Below are 24903 nucleotides of genomic sequence, written 5' to 3'. Positions count from 1 at the left end.
CACCTACAACATGTAACACATACAGCTGTGTGTGGATCCTTTTAGGAAGTGGAGAGTTCACACAAGGCATCAAAATGTTTCACTAATCTTTAGAATGGACTTTCATATTTTAGTTTTGTCCCAAATGCTTCTACCATTTACATCTTTGAAACAGGTGGCACCAATTAAACATGCCTAATCGTACAGTCGCAAACACAGACATTGAAGGATTGTTTGGCATATCTAAATACGCATATATGTTGAATATGTTTGATTTTCTACTTTTGGCAGCGGTACTTAAAGATATCCACTTGGTGCATTTTAAAGCAGAGTGTGAACAAGGCCTCGGAGCTCAGCCACGCCTCATTGAACCGGGATATTGACGTCTTCTCTCAGACTGTAATTACACATGATGATGACTCAGTCCACTTTAGTTTTGGTATCGCTCTCTGCTTCCCTGTGGTCTCTCTCTCTCTCTCACGATTTTGTCTTGATATGCTTGGTTTGTCTGTGTCACTCGCGGTGATTGCCTAAGCACTGACTTTGCTGGAGGACAGCGGGACAGGCGTATGGGACTGTCCCGGCTGTGAGGGTGACAGGTGGTGCAGGACAGCGTAGGTGGGGGCGCTATGGTTCACAGCCTCTCCCGAGTGGGGATCCAGATGTAAGGCCCTGATTGCTCCTCGATCACTGTCTTTACTTTGTGATAGACCTCCTCAAAACTGTCACCCTCCACCACAGCTGCAGCCAGGCATGAAAACAGAGAGAGCAACAATGAGCAAAAAGAGAGATACATAAGAAAACAACAGGGGATGGACACTTAATAATTCACAAATGTCAGCAATCTCAATGCTTTCAGTTCCCCCATGCATATAATATAAAAAATCTTATTGTGTTTAATTATACGAACATATTAGTCGATAAAAGATTTAATGTTCAGCATCTGTTGACACTTTCTATTCACAACAGTTCCGTTGCTGCAAACACACATCCATCTTTAAATGTTTTACAACTCTGAATCATCCCATTGTATTCTACTTTACTTTACAAATGTCTGACACAGAGGAAAGTGGCGGACTGAGATATATTAGTCAATTGGAAAGTAGTTGACTTGGGGTATTTAAGGAGAAAAAGCTACGTAAAATATCAGTTCTGTAGCACATTGTACCTGTAAAACACTCGAGGAAGTCCTGTTCTAGTTTGAGGGCTCGATCCATTCCTTTCCTTGCTTGTTCTTCTGTCAGTCGAGTGTTGATCTCCCTGAAAACATATTTATTAACAACGTAGGAAGGTGTGACATGTTTAAATACATACATGTGACAAGATTTTAACATACAACACATTTTCCAAAGACTTGGGCCGAACAAAGATGGCAATTGGATGGAGCTGAGCAGCTTGTAGTCTGCGTACAGCATTGGCAGATACATCCAGGATGCAGTGTTTCCCTTGCTATTTGGGAAAAAACACAAAATAAAAACAATTACTCATAGGTTTCAGAATGATGAGGGCAGTAGTCATAGTAATTAACAATTTAAAGTTCCTATATTGTGCAAAATTGACTCTTATGAGCTTTAAACCATGTCATAATGCTGTTACGTCATCAAAAACATTTCTGGAGTTGTGTTTTGTTTACTTCACTAATGTAAGTAACCTTAGATGATGTAGCCTGTCTACATTTCCACCTTGTGATTTCATGAAGTGGTAGCTTTCAAGTTAACGCTACCTTTTACCTTTAGTTCAGTAGAGATGGGCAATTCCAGGGCTGAAATCATTAAAATGATTCTAGTGAGGGTGTATAGAGTGAACACAGTGGAGCACTTCCTGTATTGCATCACAAGGTGGGACAGAGTGCTTTCAGCTTGAAAGAAGAACTCGACCTAAATATGCAGGGTATGTGTGTTAAACATGTGTGAAACAAACTCCGGGTATGTTTTTGATGAGGAAACAACATTATAACATACATTAAAATACTGCATTATATGGGCCCTTTAACAATTTAAAACAAAATATCCAGTGGATTGGATTAGATTTCTTTATCTCTTATCCCTGAGTCAAAGCCCACCTGCTCAGCCACCTCACGCACACTCTGGACACTGGTGCCGTACAAGTGGCTGTTGTACTGTCCCGCCTCGATGAAGCGGTGACTCTGGATGTCCTTCTCCATCTGTTCCCGTGACGACACAAAGTGATAGTCCCGCCCGTCCACCTCGTACTCCCTTTTGGGCCGCGTGGTGTCTGTCAAGGCAAGTGACAACTGTTTATAGAGATCAACACTGACGCTTTGAGGATTTACGCCAGTGCAGTTTCTCTCAGAGGAACACATCATGCACAGAGAGAGAGAGTTTTATTTGACAGCAGTAACACTTACGTGGAACACAGGATCCAAACTTATCAGGGAACTCGGACAAGAGGTCGTCATTTACCCTGTCTTTAACGGGACCCAGAATGATGATGGGCCTGGCGTAATGGACTGAGCATTTCAAAATAACAAAAGAGGAACATTTAGAAAAAGCTCAAAACACTTCAAACAATAATGTCTTTTCCATTGATCTCACCTTCTACTTGAGTGACAGTCTCATAGCTGTGTGAGAGTTTATCTCTCCCCTGCCAAGGACACACAGAAGAATTTCAAGATGTAACTTAATATATTACATATATTTGATAAAAATTTAATAACATGTATCATTTGTCTTATACATACAATATTCACAATAGTTCACAATATTTCATTTAATTAGAAAGTATTTTACTGTCCGATAATCAGGAAGTGCTAGTTGTTAGCTTTACCTTCACAGCAAAGATCCGCACTGGTCTCTGAACGTTGTGAAAAGAGCTTATAAACTCATCGAGGTGCATATTTAGGATGTTCAGAATACATAAGGTAAGTGAAGGATAACTTCGGACCATTGCAAGCTGGTGTGTTTTTTGCGTTTTTAAGAGACGGGTACAGCAGCTTTAAGATCCAGACAAATTACCTTGAGGGCCCAAACTGTCACGCCCATGGTCCTGTAAGAAAATAAAAAAATTATTTTTTTTTTTGTTTAAACATTTGATTGACGTTGCCTTGTTGTGTTAGTGACTGATTTACCCTCTCTTTGGTGTTTACACGAGACCACTCTTTTCTCTCGACTCTGAAAAAACACAATCATTTTTCTAGTACATTGTACCAAGTTAAACATTTAGTATTATTGTGTATTGTGGTGTAGTAATCACACTCTGGTCTGACCTGAGTTTGCTGGGGATGAAGCCCACCTCCTCTGCCTCATTTTGGGGGCTGACTCTTCTCGCCTGCCACCACTCTTCATCCCCACAGTCCAACACGTGAAGCACATCCCCAAATCTGAAGCTCAAGGCCTGGCTCAGGAAACCACAGTCTGCTGTCTTGTCATAGTCAAAAAGAGCCCTGGAAAGAAAACACATATTAGTTATTGCAAATACTTGTCCATTGGGTGATTAGTACAGGTCTAATTATCGCAACTTGCTCTTCCTCTTCTTTAGACAGATTGTTTATAACACATAACACATTAATACTTTAACATGAAAAAGTCCAGATTGAGTTTGTAGAAACATTGTGACTCTCTCCCCACCCCTATCCCAGATGTCTCTACACAAATATCAGTCTCAGATTAGTCAGTTGGAGATTTAACCAAAAAGCTGTCAAGAGTTTTACATACATGGGTTGTTTCAGAGCAAACCATAACACCAATCCCAAAACAATAAGAGGAAGATGTTTAGAATACATTGTATTCACATTTATATTTCTGTTTTAGTGCTGTTTTATAGTACCATTACCACACACTATGAATTTGCATGGCTCATTTATAATTAATGAGATAGGTGAAGTTTGCATTTATGTATTTTTAATGGGCATACCAACACGGAGGCTAGGTCTATACTCACATTATACATCTTTGCACTAACTGCAGATCTTGTAGAAAAATATGTTCACAACATTAAAACTCCCTCGTATAGTGTAAGAGTGTATAGTCACATTCATAATTTAACATTAGCCCTGAAGGGAAATACTAAAACAGCTGCAGCTTGTATAACAACAACATGGTAACAGCAGTGTGCAGCGTGTGATTAAATCTTCTTTAAACAGCTTTTTTGAAAGGCGCCAATGATCTGAGTTGTGTTAGCTGATGATTATGACTTAGACCTGTGTGTTGTGATGGTGGTACCTGATATAAAAGCCTCTCTTTGGGTTGCTCCGTAGTGTTTGTGGTCCCAGAGCCCATACTGCTGTTCATCAGCTGTTCTCTCAAGTCGTGAATCTTGGCTTCAAAGCGGCTGTACTCTGAAGCACAACACTTACACTTACTATGGCACTAGAATAAGACGTAAACTCACTATACATATAATGCATGCTATCAAAATACATAAGTGGGATGTACAGGATGGGTTTTTCAGTTACATTTACATATAGAAAGTGTAATCTTATGTGAGTAAAAGTTTTGGTTACTCTTCCCACATTGAGTCCACAAGTGACAAAAGCTTATGATGACAATATTTAATGATTTGAACATTTATGTTTCTTACACTGTTCCTTCTGAATTAATTCATTTTTCCATCTATTTTTGTCTAACTTTTAAAAATACCAGCTTTGACCAGATGTGCATTATTTAATGTTCTGTCCCTCCAACTGCATAAACATAAAATTATTAATTAGGTGTTGCATCCATTTTACTATTATTTTAACTTGAGAAGTGGTTTCCCAAAATACTCTTTTACTTTCTTGAGTAAATTTCTTGGACTACTACTTTGTATTTCTACAGTTTTTGTCTACTCTACCCTTCTCTGTCAAAAGATGTATTTTAAGTTTTGAAAAGTACTTACCATCTCTGGTCTGTACTGAGCGATTATTGTCACAGTCTGACCAGCGTTCTTGAGTGCTGCTGCTGCCTGTTCGTGTGTGGCCATGCGCAGGTCAACCCCATTCACCTGAAACACAGCAAACAGCAGTCAAACCAAAGGGCACTGCTAAAATGGCCAACATGTGAGAAAAAGAAGAGTTCTTACACTGAGGATCTGATCGCCCTTGTGCAGCTCTCCGCTCAGGTCAGCTGGACCCCCTGCCAGGATGAAGGAGATGAAGATGCCCTCACCATCCTCCCCACCCACGATGTTGAACCCCAGACCTGTCGAGCCTCGGTGGATCAAAACTCTCCGAGGCTCCCTGCGACAACACAAGTGGAAAATAGGTCACAGTGTAAAAGCAAGTGTACAAGAGAACTAAAAGGTTTATTGATCATTACTGACCTGGGGATATCATCATCTCCCATCATACTGTGCAGCACCGGGGAGAAGCGACTAGGCGAGGTGGGAGTGAGGGCTTGTGGGTAATCAGATCCTAGATAGTTTGGGTGGCTGAGGTCTGTATCCATGTGAGAATACGCTAAGAATAAAGAAAAATAATAATAATAATAATAATAATAATAGTTAATCATGAAAACAATTGAACTTGACACTTCACTGTGAATTTAAATGAGAGTGCTTTACAAGAAGCTCCAAAGTGTATTTTTGTTCACACAGCTGTCAGTTTATGCACTATTTGGACTTGTTACATTGAAAATATTCTGCAGGCTTCAAATGTGTTTTAAATAGAATGTTTTAAATATAGCCTTTTATCAAGCAACTTCGACACATAACTATTGTCTGCTTTGATTGTTCAAGGAAACCAGACAACAAACCCCAAAATGCAGTGCATGTGAAAACCTTGAATCTATACAGTAATTTGTTGTCTTGCAGATTTGACATTTTTTGATTTTTGTCAAAAGAAGATCTATTTCCATCCAATGTTGGAAATGAAACGCCAGCATTTCTGCACACGTTTTGAACACATGTGAGTAACGCCTGAGGTGGTGCAGAGGCGTGCTTACTGCTGGTGAGGTCTGGAGGGTTGTAGGAGTTGGTCAGGAACAGGTTGTTGGGCTTGGCCACCCGGAGGTATACCACCTCGGCTGTGTTCTTCAGAGCCCCCACTGCATCCTCGTGCATCACATCCTCCAGACACACACTGTTCACCTGCACAAGAACAAGCACACATATATTTAAGGTCTTTCAGGGGACTCATTCATTTAAAGATAACCGACAAAATAAACAATAGTCTGATTACATGATACCCATCACACTTTTGATTTGACATTTCATAACATTTAATTTTTCTTTGGAAAAGTAACACAGCAATGCTCAAAAGGAGTAGGCAGAAACAAAGAGCAACCCTATCCACAGAGTTTCAAATGCATCTAGAAACAAGAATTGATCAATCTGTTTTTAAAATATGTCTATTATGACATGCAGAAGACAATATTGTCTTAAATTTGTTTCTATAAATCAGTTTTTTCTACCAAATTTAAGATCAAAGCAACAATAGATCATAAAAGGCTTATGATAGATATTTTTCAATGTGTGGCATACTACACCCTTAAGAAAGTCAGCATTTATTTAACTGTTCTGACTGAAAGCACAGACTGCATTGCGCTACATATAGTCCCCACCAGATGGCAGTAATGCTGGTTTAATTGCAAATATGGCTTCCAGACAGTTTGATCTCTGCCTAAGCTTAAATTTAATGCTCTGGCTGCTACCTACGTATGGCTGCAGATCCATTGCCGTTGTGGAAAAGGTCTATTGTGTTGAGTTACTTTGAGTAGCTTAAGTTGTTTGAACAGTTTCTTTTGTAATTAAGTGATTTATATTCACAACCAAAGTCATCTTTTGATAAACTGTGTTGGGTAAACAGTGTTGGGGAGTAACAGATTACATGTACTAAAGTTACGTAATCAGAGTACAAATTATGAGTAACTGTATTCAGTTACAGTTACTGTTTCAGTGAGTGGTAATTGGATTACAGTTACTTTGTTGAAATAAATGGATTACATGGCAATATGTTCCTGTTTTCACATTTTGGGCTAAACCAGAACCAAATCCAGGACTAAACCAGGACTAAAACCAGGTATAAACCAGGTTTAAAAGCAGGACTAAAACAGGACTAAAACCAGGACTAAACCAGGACTAAAACCAGGTATAAACCAGATTTAAAAGCAGGACTAAAGCCAGGACTAAACCAGGACTAAACCAGGACTAAAACCAGGACTAAAACCAGGACTAAAACCAGGTATAAACCAGGATTTAAAAGCAGGACTAAAGCCAGGACTAAACCAGGACTAAAACCAGGACTAAAACAGGACTAAAACAGGACTAAAACTAAAACCAGGACTAAACCAGGACTAAACCAGGACTAAACCAGGACTAAACTAGGACTAAAACCAGGACTAAACCAGGACTAAAACCAGGTATAAACCAGGTTTAAAAGCAGGACTAAAGCCAGGACTAAACCAGGACTAAACCAGGACTAAAACCAGGACTAAACCAGGACTAAAACCAGGTATAAACCAGGTTTAAAAGCAGGACTAAAGCCAGGACTAAACCAGGACTAAACCAGGACTAAACAGGACTAAAACAGGACTAAAACAGGACTAAACCAGGACTAATCTAGGACTAAAACCAGGACTAAACCAGGATTAAAACCAGGTATAAACCAGGTTTAAAAGCAGGACTAAAACAGGACTAAACCAGGACTAAACCAGGTCTAAACATTATGACACTTAACAGCAGGCGGGCATAAGGCAGCAGTGATCTCATATAAAAATAATTTCACTATCAGTAATGTTTTTAATCTGGTTAAGTAAAGTCTGGGCTTTTTAATTTTCTTTTAGCAGATAAAACTTCTTATGTTCAGATCCTCATCTTTGCTTCTCTACAGCAAACAAAAGTCTCTTCATTTAGACTTGGGCTCAGTTTGAGGAGAACAAACGAGACTTTTCAGGATGTGGTCGGTACATTCATGTAATTTGAAAAATCATGACAATATCAAGTCATCCAATGTATTCAGATTACGTTACTCACTTTAAGTAATTTAATGGATTACGTTACAAACTACATTTTGGGATATGTAATCTGTAACCTGTAAGTAACCTTCCCAACACTGTGGGTAAAGACCCCTGAAGTTGTAAATCTGCCTCTTACTTTGACCACACAGACCAGCTTCTCTTAAAAACAAGACACTTTGTGGTTCAAATACTCCATACTGTGTGAATTCACTGCATAATTTACTTGTATTTTGTGGTACTTCTTTATCCGTATTATGTTGCTAGCGTACAGTTGTGTATGTTTTGTTTCTTCATAATGATGTTGTGTAAAAGTCATTTGCAGCAGCAGTGGAGCAGAGCCAGAGCAAAACACAAGAGAAAGACTCACTGCAGATGGGAATACTGCAGAAATAATATAACACACTAGACTCACTTGTACTTTGTTTATAGTGGTATGTGGTGAGTTCTGACGAAGTTTATTTGTTAAAGAGGGAGTATTTTACTTCTGAGGGGTTTTAACTGCCAAAATATAACAAATTTAGATCACCATGATACCTTTTATTGTTTTGAGAATGTTATATTCGCAAAAGAATGCATAGAGGGAAGGTGAAAACAGGATTTTTATGGAGCATAGAGTATGAATCACTCTAAACACAACTTTGAGTGCAGTAAAGGTTAAACAGAGTTGACTCTTGTGAGCTTTAAACCATGTTATAATGCTGTTACCTCCTCAAAAACACGTCCAGAGTTGTGTTTTGTTTCATTCACACATGTTTGAGTAATCCTGCTTTATTACATATTTTATTTTTGATGCTCTGGGTCTGTAGCCTGATTCATCAGCCGGTTTCACTTCGTAGAAATCGGCTGACCTCGCGGTGTTAGGATTCGGTCGCTCGAAGGTAGGCGGGTACTTTTTATCATTTAACCAACTGCTGCTTTTTCTCACTGCTTAAGTTTTTCCCAAATCCCGTAGGAAGAAGGCAAGAACGTCTTACCCCTTGATGAAATTCACCAGACCTTCTTTTTAAATCCTCGATCTCGGGAATCGTTGACAACACAGAATGTCTGGCTCTTCGCTGATTGGCTGGTGCCTGAACTCGCACTTCCAGGGTTTTTGCGAACTGTCTAGTGCACAGGTGTCAAACATGCGGCCCGGGGGCCAGATGCGGCCCTCCAACACCTTTAATCTGGCCCTTGGCTGATTTTCTACTTAAATATTTTAATTAAAATATTGTTAATTTTCTGCGGTGTTTATCACAGCAGTGTCTCCAGTGTCTCTGTACGTGGCCCCTCCCACCAGAGCAGCACAAATGAAGACTTGTCTCTTTCCAAACGCTCTTAAAGGACGATCGTTTTGACTGTTGACCGTGACACCCTCACCAGAAAAATGTCCAACATGAGAAAAGTGGAGCCGAGTGAAGGATTTTGCAACAAAAATGTACTTATTCCTGTTTACATACAAGTTCATGTTAAAATATTGTGTTGAAATTGCATTTTTCTTAAAGTTTCAGGTTCTTCATAATAATTTGTAAAAGAAAGAGTTCATTTACGAAGATTTTTAGTTTAAAAATGTTTAGTTTCAAAGTTCTTTAAAAAGATTTCTGTAATAGATTTGTGTTTCTCTGCACAAATATTTGAACGTATTGTTATTTTTGGGGTTTATATTACATGAGTTTTCTGATCCGGCCCCTTTGGGATCAAAGGATCAAAGTAGGTTGGATACGGCCCCCGGACCAAAATGAGTTTGACACCCCTGGTCTAGTGTATTCCAATTCCTGACCTAGTCGCTGGAGAGATATTAAATTGAGCGGAGGCACTAGGTGGCACCAGCCTGACTACTGGGTCTCACCTCCTTTTGTTCTCCGTGCTAAGTCACTCCCCCTTCAGAGCGCTATTACAACACAGTCAGGGTGCATCCGCCTAATGAAACCCCTGCACAAAGCATCAGGGTTGTGAAGTTGTAGTAGGGCTGCTCGATTAAGGAAAAAATCATTATCACGGTTATTTTGGTCAATATTGAAATCAAATTGAAATTTTTAGTTACATGATGCAGTTATTTAGCATTTCTTGCAAAAACAAAACAAAAACAAAAACAAAACAAAGCAAAAAAAACACCCTGTTATTGATAATTTACACAAAACAAGTAAATATAGGCGACAAATATGTACCTAAGAGTAGTATTGCATTGTATAAAACATAAAATGAACTATATATTCAGCTGTTTTACGATCTCTAAAATAAATATATTTACTTATTTATATATAAAAAAAAAAAAAATCCCAAAATAAACTTTGTCAAGCTAAATCATTTCAACTCGATTATTTGAATTTGGAGATTATTTGACACACAAATCAAAATTGCAATAAAAAATCAATTAATTGCACAGCCTTAAGTTGTATTGTTTTGTTAATTGTATTTTATTCTTGTTTTATCTTATAATTCCTGTTTTTAGCTTGATTCATGTTTCTGGTGCATTTTTTACTCATTGTTTTTATGTAGCACTTTGAGATTATTTTATGTAAAGTGCAATATAAATAAAATGTATTATTATTATTATTATTATTATTGTGTTGGTATCATGTTTTTGTATATTTATGGAAAACTGTTGTGTGGGGGCATGGATGATGTACTCTTATGGGAAGATCATTGAGCAAAATCTTACAGCTCACCGTAAGGAAGGTTGGAATAGAGTCAGAGAGAGATCCCTAAATTACTCAAACATGCATGGATGACATTTAAATCCTTTTCAGGCATGTTTTGGATGAGGGAACAACGGTATAGCAGGGTAGAAAGCTCCAAAAGTCATACCTGTTTATCTGAATGGGTCTAATCTCGACGATACTAGTTTCAGTATCGATTATTGTCTGATTTTTGATCCATTTGTCAGCCCTATTACAGAAATATTAACAACAAGGTGCATTTTGACACTTAAAATGCAAATTCTACCACTATATTCCAACCTGAAGCTCAGTTTGAACCTATAAAGATTTTACATTAGGACGTCACGTGAACACAACGGCTCTGAAACTTCATATTATTTCTCAGTTTTAAAGCCGTTTAACCTTGAGTTGTTTGTGCACAGAGGAGGTGTGGACGGTGCTTTGAAATGTCTGAAGGCGGCTGTAGCATTTTAAACACAGTAAAGGTCACACTCACTCTGTTTTGGTGACTTTGACTGATCTTGAGTCTGAGCGGTGCACTTATGGGGTGGAATATATGAAAAACTGCTACCACTGCGTTCTTCCACCAGGGGGCAGCCAAGACGCAAGTAAAGCTGTATTTACCCATGTTATAATGGTTTTCCCTCATCATTATCTTACTCAGAGTTGTATTTCAGGTGATTCATGCATGTTTCAGTAATCTTGTGTTGTATATAAGTGTATATCTTGGCAAATCCAGACTGATTTTTATGCAGATTGGCATCAGTCTGGTCTCCACACCGTCCGTCATGTCTCAACCACATATTCGTCCAATCACATTTGTTTATTTCAGTGACGCATGTGAAATGAACAAGCTCACTGGTCACCTGTCATTTACAAACAAAATTATGTTTCACTCACTTCAGATGAACAGAGTTTTGTGCTTCACTCATTTTCAGTCCGCTGTGATATTTTTCTTTTTTCTTCGTACATGTAGTAGCAGGTATCGGTATCGGTATCGAGTATGTATCGGCTTCTCCAGATGTATTAACACCTCAGATGTAACACCTCAATCCCAGGTGCACTCAGAAATATCTGTGCAAATATCTGTACAATCTGAATAGTTTTATTAATCCATTAATCAGAAGTCGTCTCAAAAATGCAGACTCAAAAATGCTCTGAACGCATTTTGTGCAATGTGTCGCGTCATAGGTAAAACTCCAGACTTCTTCCTTCCACTTCCTGTACAGTTTTTAAGCCCATAAATCATAAATCACCAGATTCTATGTTCACAACAAACACATAACTCTATTAGCATGACATAATGACTTCATCTGAATAGTTTATAGAAGTTAATTTACATCCCTGGGTTGCCTGGACCTTTCTATGTGCATCTTGCATGTTTCTCCCCGTGTCTGGATGGGTTTCCTTCGGGCACTCTGGTTTCCCCCATCAACCTAAAACATGCTACAGGTCTCCAGGAAGAACAGTTGATAGTCAAGGTCAGTTAAACACAATGAATCTGCCCGGGGACAACAGGTGGAAATCTCCAAGAACACTCAGGGTGCTACAACCCGGTACAAAGCATCTCTGCTGTTAAGGTTAATGTAAAAATTGTGCACTGTCCCTGTCCCATTAAAATAAATAAAATTACTGACAGTAGAGGGAGCTCCAGTGCCTGAATGCCTCATTGAAACGAAGATGTGGTGTTGTGCCCTTTTTACTTAAGAACATTTGTAACTCACATAATGAAAAATAAGCACTCACGGAGATCCAGAATTTGCCTTTATCAATGTATTTTTAAAGCACAAAAAATATAATATCTATGGTTGTCTTTCAATATAATTTTAGTGTTCACAAAATAGTATCTCTCTTCGTCTCTAGGTGCTGGCACTGCCTTCCCCCTCCCTTCTGCTACAGGTGGTAGATAAAAATGACTGCAGGCGGAGGGGAGAGGACATCAGGATGATCTCAAATCCAAAATTGTATAATAAAGAAAAGTGCATTTTAATAATACATAAATTCAGCAAGTTAATACAATTCTTAAATAAATATAAACTGGCTCAGACATTCCAGCCCCTGATTGTTGTAACTTTAGCAAAACCATAACCAAACTAGAAAAGCACTCAGAGAGCGCAGACCTCCGCCAAGGACTACCCCCATTTTTTATATAAATTGCGATGTCTTCTGGATCAGATCCGGATCAGCCTTTGGAATATGAAAGAGGATCCCATTGTCCGTCCCTGAGTCAAATTTCATGGGGTTTGGTCAATAATTAACCGAGATATTGAGAAACAAAATATTTGGCCCCATTTACCACAATGTTAACTAAAATTTCAAAGTGATCCAGAATCCAGCATTTCTTCCGGATCACCCCCAAAATGAAATCAGTTCTTCCTTTTCACATTTCCAACAAATCCTGAAAATTTCATCAAAATTGGTCCATAACTTTTTGAGTTATGTTGCTAACAGACAAACAAACAAACAAACAAACAAACAGACAAACGCCGGCAAAAACATAACCTCCTAATTACCATTTTTGAACAGTAGAGGGAGCCAAAGAATCACAAATTCAACTTAATTTAAAAAATAGCCAGTATTGTCATTATCATATGATTTTAGATTAATTTAAGTCAACCAGAAAATATTTATAAAGTAAATTTGACACATGTAGACATACATGTTAGAAATATCTGAAATCTCAAAAGTGACCAAAAGTTGTATGTTTGAAACATCATAGTGCATCATAGTGTAAATTCTTTTTTTGGTTTGGTTTCCATTAAAGCTTTACTAATCATTAAATAATTTATAAAAGGTCTGCTACGTTTCAAAGAAGTCTGCTGCAGATACATCGTTTTATTAGAGCTTTTTTTAACAAGCCGACAGCATTTGGCAAATTGTATCATAACCTTGAGTATCTTCAGCAAACATTAGCTCAGTTCTTTTCTCATACTTTTAATGCTCGCTGATTAAAGGTGCGTTGTGTAACTTTTCTGTTGGAGAGACCGTCAAGAGCAAGGTGACGGACTCCCAAACGAAAAGCAACACGGTGCGCTTTTAAACACACTTTACTTTACACATTACTCTTCCTTCACTCATCCGTCACACAGAGGAGGGGGTTGAACCAGCAGCCTTTGCATTAGCGGGCGACTGCACTATCCTTTTCGCCGAATCGATATGAAAATGAAAGCTCTGTCAGAACCTTAAGTGCGTCTCTTCATCACAATTAGAAGAATGAACTCTGGGCCCCACCTTTCTATCGACCAAGCGTTTTAATCTCTCATCTGTCTCCTCCAAAATTGTCCTCAACTCTTCAAATGGGAAAGATTTAAAGGCACTCTGCCTGATTCACGACATTTACAAACCGGAAAACTGACCCGGTCCAATTTAAAGGTGCATTGTGTAACTTTTCTGGTGGAGGGTTTGTCAAATGCTTTTCGTCGTTTTGTTTCGTGGAGATGTTGTTGATTTGACAAAGTTACAGCTCAGATCAGTCAAAATGTCTGTTTTTCTAGGCATTTTTGGGCTATAAAACCACCTGTAATTGAATAAATATAAGGTAGAGCTGTTTAATGTCAAACTGTTGAGCAAATGCATATCCATAGAAACATGCAGGTGACAAACACCTAACCAAATGTTACACAGTGCACAGATTTTTCTAAATGCATGTAAACCTGGGATCAGTGTTGGGACTAACGCGTTATAAAAGTAACAAATTACTGTAATGCATTGCTTTTTGCTGTAACGCAGTAATGTAAAGCATCACGGGGGGAAAGAATATATATATTTTACTCGGTACAAACGTCTGTTACAATGTTTTTTTAACCTGGAAGTGGTGAGTTATTTGTTTTTCTTCATACAAATTTGCTAAAATCTCCGCGATATCAGCTATCATCATTACAGTTCCAAATGTCAGGATGGGCCTGGAGGTGTGCCCACATAGTCCAGGCTCGGGGGCTAGGCTAGGGGGTTCTCTCAGGGGTGGTCCTAGATTCCAAGTCCTAGTCCAAGATTAGTCCTGGTTTTGTCCTGGTTTAGTCCTGGTTTAGAACTGGTTCAGTCCTGGTTTAGTCCATATACGGTGCAAAAGTTTGGCATCTTCGCTCGCTGATTGTTATTGGTGACAGTTATTTTGGTGAGACTAACTTAAAAGTGCTGTAATAGTCGTGTAATTTTAAATACAGTAATATTAGATTACATTGAAATGACAGTAACAAGTCATAAAAAATAACGCATTGCAGTTTTGAAGTCACTTGTCCAACAGTGCCTGGGATTGAGGTTTTGCGAATTGATCCTCAGAGATTATAATAATACACCTCGAGAAGTTAATACATACTGTTTACACCTTTTATGCCTGTTTACACAAGAATGCTTGAGGGTAAAAACAACAACTTATTTTATCAGAGGTGCCTTTCATTTAGATGGTGATGGCGTTTTTGGGACTTAAAAACTCAAAAATTTGAAACTACCCTCCAGAGTGGAAAAGTTGAATACGCTCCGTATTCAACTCCGTAGCGTTTCTGTCTACACCGCCCGTGCAAATGTAAAACTCTGGTCAGATCTGCCCACATCGCATACGCTAGGGTGACCATATTTCCATTTGTCAAAACCAGGACACCTTACGGGGGGTGGGAGGTGGAGCCTCGTCATCGACATTGAGCTACTCTCACCTGGAAAAATCTTTTTAAGGTTTTTTGGTGTCCTGGTGAGCTTTCAGATCCCTGACACCCCCACTGGACACCAAAACATATGTGCCTGCTTTGTACACTATGCACATGGCCTCCCACTTGTCTCGACCGGGAAGGAAAGCCGGAATTTCTTGTACAAGTCATCGTTAAATACACATTTGCACTTCGGCATGTTGCAGTCTGACCAACTGTTTGTGTCTGCTCGCTTCGTCTGAGTCTATAGAGAACTACAAGAGCCGATCAGTTTAATGGCCCAATGAACGGAAATGAAAACCCAGACATTTCCATCACTTTAGAAAAAAACAAACAAAACGGACGGCCAGGGCAGGATGTGAAAAATGGACATGTCAGGGGAAAAACGGACATTTGGTCACCCTACGTATGCACCTAGCGTTTACGTCACATACATCACCACCTGGCGTCACCACTGAGCCTCCTGGCGTGCACACCCAATCAAATTCCACACACTTTTGCATCACCGTATGCACGCAGATTTCCTACTGAAAATGCTCGTCTAAACGTGGAATAAAAAGTAAATATGCAAAGTCACTTTTGCGTCTTCTGTTCAGACCGTCATCATATAAACGTAGCCTCAGACACCTGCGACAGTCTGATATGTGTAGGATCAGATTAGGAGAGGCATTCAACTGCATTTCTCAGCTGGAGTTTGTTGAATTTGGACTTGTTGCTCTTCTCCGGTGAGCACAGACATATCTCTGCTCTGTGATCGACAAAAGGAGAAATGTAAACTGGGAGGAGAAGCACAAGCGCTACAGCGGAGGAAGGAAAAGGCTCGTCTCTGCTTTTATCTGAACAACGAAAGAAAAATCGAACTCTGTCGACTGGACAAAAGTTTTCGTTTGAAACCGCCTGAAACTGACAAGATTGAGGCAGATATAAGGAAGTGTCCACCAGCAATCTGACCAGAACTGAAGTAGCGGCCTGGATGAGCTGCGAAACTTCAATCAAAAACTTTTGTTCAGTCGACAGAATTACATTTTTCTTTTGCTATGGATCCTATCTGGACGACTGAGGGATTACACAGACAGAAACTCTCCTCTCTCTAAACTCACATAACCTGCTCAAAGCTCCGCCTTTCCTCTCCTCTCACAACCTCACACTGTGTCTATAACTTTATTAGTAATCTGCAGATAAAACTATGTATGTTGTGTTAAAGCCTTTTTAAAAAACGTGATGTGCGTTCAGTGTAGGGCAGGAGTCTCCATCTTGTAGCCTGTAACCACCAGTAGCTCTTCACCCCTTTCCAAGTAGCTCTTCAAGGGTTTTCTGAATTATGTGTATTGCGCTTAATAACTAAAATCTGATTCATTTCCATTGTAAATATATCATTTTAATGCTTAACTTGTGCTCTAATAAATGGATAGTGGTTTATATTTTATAGAGGCCTTAACTATACAGTATAAAACTTGCCATAGCTCTTCTACTTTCTCAGTTTCTTGCGACCGCTAGAATGAGTAGCTCTCTGACATTTTCATTTTATAAAGGAGCTCACCAGCGGAAAAAAGTTGGAAACCCCCTGGTGTAGGGTGACCACTGGTATGACTCTGAGAATCAGGACACTTAGGCCCAAAAGTGAGGACAAAGTGTGTTAATATTCATCAGTCAATCAATCAATCAGTCAACAACTTTAAACTATAAAATATGCAAAACAACTTTCTCCAGCTAAACTCTGACAAGACTGAAGTCATAGTCTTTGGTCCACAGAAACAAAGAGACTCCAGTGTCTCTCTCTAAAACCTTCAAATCAGGCAAGAAATCTCGGGGTAATAATGGACTCAGACTTGAACTTTAACAGTCACATCAAATCAATAACATCTGCAGCCTTTTATCATCTAAAAAAACATAGAAAAAATCAAAGGTTTACTGTCTAAATCAGACTTGGAGAAACTTATCCATGCGTTTGTCTCCAGTAGGTTAGATACTGTAATGTTCTGCTCACTGGTCTCTCAAAACGAGCTGTGAGACGCTGCAGAACATCCAGAACATCCAGAACGCTGCAGCTCGGGTCCTGACTCGAACTAGGAAGTACGAGCACATAAGTCCTGTGCTCAGGTCTCTGCTCTGGCTCCTGTGCCTCAGAGACTTTAAAGCAGCTCTGCTTGTACAAGTCTCTCCATGGCCGAGCACCAAAGTCACATCTGTGACATGTTAGTGTCATATGAACCATCTCACACTCTGAGGAGCTCAGGGACCGGCCTCCTGCTGGTGCCCAGAGTCACGACTAAACAAGGGGAGTCAGCGTTTCAGGTTCATGCAGCTAAAACCTGGAACAGTCTGAACATGTGAGACAGACTCTTCTGTGACGCTGTTTAAATCCAGGCTCAAAACATTTCTGTTTAACTGTGCATATAACTGAAAGGTTTTCATTCCGCACTCTTCTCTCCAATTTATGTCTCTCTTTTTTAATTTTAATCTTCATGATTATTTATGTTTTGATTAGTTTTTATTATGATTTTAATGTATTTCTTATTCTGCAAAGCACTTTGAATTACTTTGTGTACGAATTGTGCTATACAAATAAACTTGCCTTGCCTTGATTAATCCCAAAGGGCAATTCAGTTCGCACATCTCTGGTCATGCACAATCTATAAATAATAAAAGAAAAAGAAAGATAGACGCCATACATTCAAACCACAGTGCATCAGGGACACAGTAGCAAATTCACTTTCCATTTAAAAGCTTTATGGCCGAAGGATTGAAACATTTGGCGGAGCGACTCTTTACAGTGTATAGCCAGGTTTTTGCATGGAGCACCAAAGAAATCTGTTAACCGAAGTTAAACAGAAGCGTACGCCATTCACAGACACCAGAATAAAACCACGTTCGCAGTTCGTTCATCAGGCAGTGACACAGTGTGTTCAGTTCACGCTCACCCAAAATATGAACATGTCCAGGTACAACACTCCTGAGCACCAAGCATGTTTGAAGGATGTTTTCCTTTTTGGCGTTCGCTTTTGTTCAACAGCAAACAGTTTCAAACATTGCTATCGCAGCATCGCAGGTGCAATATGGGCTAGGATTTGTGGTGATGTGTGCAAAAGTGGCAGCCGAGGGTCCGAAATGAGGACACATAACAGAGGTTCGGACAGAAGATTCTAAAACCGGACTGTCCAGCTGTTGACGCATGGGTTTGAGGCTTTGGTGCACATCGGTCTTGACAGGTTTGGGAGCTAAGATGATTTAAATTGGGTTGTTTGGTGCACTTTGAGCTCTCTGTATGAACGTAGTGAGTGTTACTGTGAGTGAAAAACAGAAAAAAACAAGTTAATTTTACAGTTTGCAACAGTTTGCAGTGGTCCAAAGTTATTCCTCATTTACCTTTTGCATTCAGAACATCCTAATTAGAATCAGAATCAGTTTTATTGCCATTATTAGTAAAGAAAATGTACACACTAAGAGCTAAGTATAACATAAAACAATAAAACAATAGATGATCAAATAAAAATAAGGGCATGCATTGAAATATGGTAAACTAAAATAAAAACATGTACACTTTGATATACAGTTATTCACTATGATGAGCTGAAGTGCTTTTCACAATTGTCAGACTCTAGGGCAGCGTCACAGTAATCCTAAAAACTAAAAAAGATGCTCAGAAATCACTCAGTTTCAATTTTCCACAGATTGTTGCGTCACAGGTAGAAAATGTAGATGCTATGATAACACTAAACCCAAGCAGACAAGCAAATGAATGCAAAATAATGCGTGTTTTCTAAAAAAAAAGAACTATTACTATTCAGCTCTAAAACACGTTTCGCCAAAGCAAAGGTACTCGAGGTCAAGATTAAAGACCGACTTTAAAGGGGCACTAGAGGCCGCCTCCTCTTTGTTTCCATGGCGATGTTAATGCTTTGCTTGAAATTCATCCCGGTATGGCCTTAAACTTATCTCTCTCCACGGCGCTAAAGTCCATGCAGCTCCCCTCACAAACTTAACTCACTCCCACAGTTGCCCGTTAAGTACATAAGCAGGTCTGTGCGCTAGAACAGTACAAAATGTCTCCTTTAAGGTGATGTAATGCTGCAGTGTTCGGTATCGGTGCGCGTTTAGACAAATTCTCCTCCCTCTCCTCTCCTCTCCTCTCTCTCTGCATCTGAGGGCTCGGCTCACGCATTTGGGGAGCCAGACGTAAGTGATGATAAAAGAGGGAGAGCGCTGTGTCCACAAGGGGGCGCCAGACGTAAGTGATGATAGAAAGTGGAGCGTGATGCGGCCACCAGGGAGAGTCAGACGTAAGTGATGACAGAAGAGGGAGCGTGATGCGTCCGCCAGGGGGAGTCAGACGTAAGTGATGATAGAGGAGGGACGGCACAGTGGCCACTAGGGGGAGATAGAGCGCACCAGACGGTCATCCATCACAGGTTACATTTGCGAGGGACTCCATCAGATAACGACGTATGGGTCTGCGAGGAGCTCTTAAAGTCAAACTAACTCCAGCTTCAGGTCTTTTCAGTGACTGATAGTGATGCTTTATAGACAGTTCCTATTGGTAAATAAGAAGAAAAGAAAAGGAAATACGGTAACACTTTATAATAACTTATTTAGCCTTAATAAAGCATGAACAAAGACTTAATTAATAATGATTCACGCTTAGTAAATACTTAATTACTACCTGAATTAGCAATTAACTTGCACTTAAATCGCCTGTGCTGTAAATAGTAACTCAATACTTCTTAATTACTCATGAACTAACCATTTGCATGTTTACAAATGCATATTTAAGTACACATTTGAGCATTTATTAATCATTAGTAAACTATGAGAGAATGATTTACTAATAATTCAATGCAATGATCATTCAGGCAGCTGTTATCTGTTAGTTAAGTCTTTCTGAGAGCTTTTCTAAAGTGGAGACTAATTATGCTTTATTAAGGATTTGTTAAGGTTGGTCAAATTCCAGTGAAACAAAAATGCATTACTTGTAAATCATTCTCTCATGGCTTAGTAATCATTAATAAATGCTCAAATTTGTGCTTAAATATACATTTACAAATGCACACACAAATGGTTAGTTCATGAGTAATTAAGTAAGAAATACTTATGAGTAACTATTTACAGCACAGGCGAATTAAGTGCAAGTTAAGTGCTAATTCAGGTAGTAATTAAGTAGTTACTAAGCGTGAATCATTATTAATTAAGTCTTTGTTCATGCTTTATTAAGGCTAAATAAGGTGTAGTTATTATAAAGTGTTGCCAGGAAATACTTTTATTTTGTTAAAAGTATTACATTTGTGGTGTCTAATATTCTCATTCGAGTCCCGTGAGCTTCATAGCCTCCATAAGGTCTTCAGGTATGGAGGTGTTTGGGTTCAGGGGGGACCACAAAACCTTGGACAATAAACGATCAGGTTGCGAAAGGGGAGGGCTTATAGAAACTATAAAACCTTAGAATATTTGAAGTAGAGGAGTATCTTATATTGGCTAGGAGCTCCTGGACCTTTTTGTCTGTAATTCGTCTTATACTCTGTTTTTTGTGATACATAATATCACACTATCAGAGCTTGTTTTTTGGATTCTTCTCTGAAAACTCCACACCAACGCGAGAAGCATCACAGAGACATTGGGAAATAAAAATTGTTAATCACGACACATTCAAAAAAAATAAATAAAAATTGGTCAGGAAGTTGAATTTGTGTGACCTTGGATTGTCACCAAACTTTTTTTTTTTTTTTTTTTTTGCAGCATTGGGCACGGGGGCTTGACCCACGTACCAAATTTGGTGACAATCGGTCCATAAATGGCAGAATTATCGCAGGTGGACACAGACAGACAGACAGACAGACAGACATGGTGAATACAAAACCTGGTCAACCCTTCGGGGAGCAGGTAAAAAAATAATTAAATTAAATACATTGACACCAATGTAATGCTGTTGTTTTATAAAGCATGCATAGAATCTATCTTACGCTATGGCATGTCAACAGTGTTTGGTAACCTCTCAGTCAAACTTAAAGCACAGATTTTTACCTTGACTAAAAGAGCAGGTAAAATAATGGGTGTGGCCCCAAGCTCACTTCAGCAAATTTTTGAGGAGACTGTTAGGAAGCTCAGCAGGAAGGTGATCAATGACCCAACCCATGTTCTTCACAGTCAGTTTGAGTTGATGCCATCAGGCAGAAGGTTCAGGGTCCCACACTGTAAACTGAACAGATTCAAACATTCTTTTGTGCCACTAGCTGTTAAACTGCTAAACTCAGATAATGCAGTTAAAAAATAATTATAAAAGGCTTAGGGATTGTGCAATCAAAACTGCACATAGGTGTAGGGAATGTGCAATTAAAGCTACACATAGGCTTAAGGAATGTGCAATAATTAAATCTGCACATAGGCTAAGAGAATGTGCAATAATTATAACTAAAACTGCACATAGGCTTAGGGAATGTGCAATAATTATAACTAAAACTGCACATAGGCTTAGGGAATGTGCAATAATTAATAGAACAGAAGAATGCAAGGGCCTGTTAAGGATAATTTAAGGGTCCTGTTGGTGCATCACTCGTGGTCATACTGGTCTCATATTTACTTTGTTTTATGGTGTTTGTTTATGTGCTGCTTTGTGTTGTGTTGTCCTGTTTTTTGATAAAACATGTTACCCCCTGTCCCAAGATAAATTTCTCCCATGGGAGACAATAAAGGATTATCTTATCTTATCTTATCTTAAAGCTGTTAACCTGGCCAGGAAGCTGAATTTGTGATATTTGTGAGTTCACCAGGGTTCACCTTGTGTTCCCCCAGTTAACCAGTGGTTCAGATCAATCACAGAGCAGCATTGTGGTTTGGGAGTAGCCAAAGGTGAAGCTGACCTTGCACAGTGAGAGGGATTCTAACAATATCCATCAAGAATCCATCTTCGTATGCTCCTCCTGTAAGAATAATAAACGTGGGTGGACCGATCAAGTTGTGGCAATGAGGTGTGTACGAAAGCCAAACACAAAGCGCCGAAATTAACCAAAACAAATACAGTGATGCTGACAAACCTACTTTAGCCTATTTTAGCACCAATACAGATTATTTTGTTTGTGAAAAAATGTGCAGAAGGTAAGAGCTTTGTACATTTGTGGACAGGAAAGATGTCTGTGCTTCCCTCTCAGCTGGGACTAAAACAGGAATTGAACAGGACTGAAATATACAGTACCTACACCGGGATTAAATCAACTCTAAACCTGGAAAAAAGCAGGACTAAAATGAATCTAAATACTGTAAGAAGTAAACCAAATAGGATCTAAACTAAAAAAAAGGAGCTACAACAAGACTAAACCACGTCTAAACTGAAACAACACTCCAGCCAAGAGGTTTATAAGGCTACGTTCAGACTGCAGGGCTCAATTCTGATTTTTTTTGTGAAATCCGATGTTTTTGTGAGGTCGTTCACATTTCCAACTAAATGCGACTTGTATGTGACTCCAGTGTGAACATTAAACAGCCCAAAACTGTCCCGTGCACTGGAGGACACAATAACGTCAACTGCAGCGAGCGTGCTCTGTGTTTACGTAAGTTGTCCAAACATGGACGCGAGCATTGAGCACTTGGAGATTTTAAAGTTCCTCTCGTACCGAAGCCAGAACATGAACAACTTACTTGTTTTAAGGAGACTGAGAAGGAGAAGGATGAGGTTTTTGGCCATGGTGTTTTGTGGGACAGTCCGTTGAAAGGAACGTGTGGATGTGGAGACGTAGCCAAGAGTGGTGAGTGGTGATGTGCTTCGCTTCAGTGACACGGAGTTCATTAACAATTTTCGCCTACTTCAGCGCAGAATAGTGACGTTTGTGGCTTGTTGATAATGTGTAGGTCGGATGAATGCGCTTTGGCCGTTCAGACTGAAGTCACATGTCAAAAGATCGAATATGTATCAGTTTCAGGACCACATATCGAAGTGGCCTGGGTCACATTTGAAAAAATCTGATCTGTGTCGTTCAGACTGTCATTAAAAGATCAGATCCAGTCACATAGGGGCCAAAAAATCAGGATTTGGGTCACTTCAGGCTGCAGTCTGAACGTAGCCTAAGGCAAATATTTGTTTCCAAAAACACTATTTATGAATATTTGAACAACTGAGAATGATCACATCCTGAGTAAAAAACACGGCATGTAAAAATAAAAGTGAAATCATCTGTAAATATATACCCATGTCTCCTTTACCCACCCGCCCCCTCGCTCTCCTCACCCACACCCCCCAAAGACCCAACAAATCTCTCCCGGATCTTTCCAGACACACAGCGTTACATCTGATACCAGCAGAGGGCTCCTGTTTCAGCCCTGATCCAATCACAGAGCATGATGTATGAGTCTGTCTGGAGCGAGTGCACTGGAACACCGCAGAGGAGACGCTCGCAACAATACAGGAGATATAAGGTCTGACGCAGAGTTTGGAGAGGAGAAATAGAAGCTTTCTTTACTCACAATGGATCTTAAGGGGAAAAGAAGATAGTTTTTAGACTCAAAATTTGTTTATCTGTTCAGCCGGAACCGCACACTTTAATATAATTGAACAAAGATGATCTGGTATGGGACTGTGCTTTTAAATTCCTAACACTTTCACTCGAATCATTTGGATAATTTCAGCCCTGGAATTGCCAATCTCTCTTGAACAAAAGGTAAAAGGTAGATTTAATTTGGGACAGAGCCAAAGCAAATGATTTCTGTACTCAGTCAGTCTAAAATAGTATATGATGAGACAGAAGGTGCACTACCACTCTACTTCTCTGATAGAGGGCATGGCCTGTAGTTATATAATGTAGCATTTCATTATTTTAAATAGTAAAAAGAAGAAATTAAATATATATGTCTATAATTTTTCCAGGCATCGAATACATCATTTGGAGCTCTGTGTTGACGCTGGAGGCAGAACTTTCTTCCGTAAACATGAAATGAAAAGGATTGCCTCACTTCAGTTACTTCATCTGCTGGTGGTAAAAAATAAAAAAAATAAAAAAATAATATTATTACACATCAGTTTTGAGGAAAGAGATGATAGTCTGTGCCAACAAACTCCTAAACTATATCCAGCTACTCACACACAAGTTAAACACACAGGCAGGCGGGGTGATGTGTCTTGCCCGAGAGCAAAACTGGAACGAGCACGAGATTGGAGGGAGGATTGAACCAGCAACCTTCCAATTATTAGGCAATCAGTTCAACACCCAAGCCAGTGTCACCTGTAGTGTTTTCAGGCCGACAGAGAACCTTGATAGTGACAGTTCCCACACCTAATCTCGAACAAACGATGTGCTCACGTCGAGTGTTCGGGAATCGAAAAGTTGGTTCCTGACGGTAACCAATTAAAACTTGTTCTTTCTATGAGAATCGTGATGTCAGCAGGTTCATCGGGGTCACATGGTAAAATAAACAAACAAACAAAACGTGCATGTGGAATACGGCGAAGGAATCAAGACAAGAGGATTGTGCAGTGGTCAGTGGACGAGATCAAATATTTGCTACATGTTCACCTTGTAAGGTTACATCTTTGAATCGGGTGTTGCTGCCGTCTTTTCTATAGAAGATGTTGTGGCAGAGCTTGGCGCATGATTTGTATGAGTACAAATGCTCACTGGTAATTGACGACGCGATCCATGATTGCTATTTTCCTCGTTGTGGCATCCACTTCTGTATGACCTTGTTTTTATTTGGTGGCAAATCTACTCCCTCTGTCAATGGTGCATCATAGGTTCACTTAAATGGTGAACCCATTGTAGCTCTAGAGATAAA

The 24903-nt window shown here is 39.4% G+C and overlaps 2 protein-coding genes across 2 annotated transcripts in view; both read right to left on the bottom strand.

Moving 5' to 3' along the window:
- The window catches only part of grip2b (glutamate receptor interacting protein 2b), a 351696-nt gene that overhangs the window by 305535 nt on the left and 21258 nt on the right, over positions 1-24903 (bottom strand). The gene's annotated exons all lie outside the window — the stretch shown is intronic.
- On the bottom strand, positions 330-6588 carry LOC129411021 (disks large homolog 4-like). Its single transcript, XM_055160530.1, is given in 15 exon segments — positions 330-720; positions 1148-1239; positions 1316-1428; positions 2042-2214; positions 2348-2449; positions 2535-2583; positions 3068-3110; positions 3206-3382; positions 4161-4198; positions 4200-4274; positions 4816-4920; positions 4999-5155; positions 5239-5374; positions 5859-6003; positions 6571-6588. Coding segments are annotated over 15 exon segments (1530 nt in total). The 3' UTR covers positions 330-613.

The sequence above is a fragment of the Boleophthalmus pectinirostris genome, unplaced genomic scaffold (genome assembly GCF_026225935.1).
Source record: "Boleophthalmus pectinirostris isolate CB_2022bp ecotype Guang Dong unplaced genomic scaffold, ASM2622593v1 HiC_scaffold_3, whole genome shotgun sequence".
NCBI lineage: Eukaryota > Metazoa > Chordata > Actinopteri > Gobiiformes > Gobiidae > Boleophthalmus > Boleophthalmus pectinirostris.
This window is presented reverse-complemented; position numbering and strand designations above follow the sequence as displayed.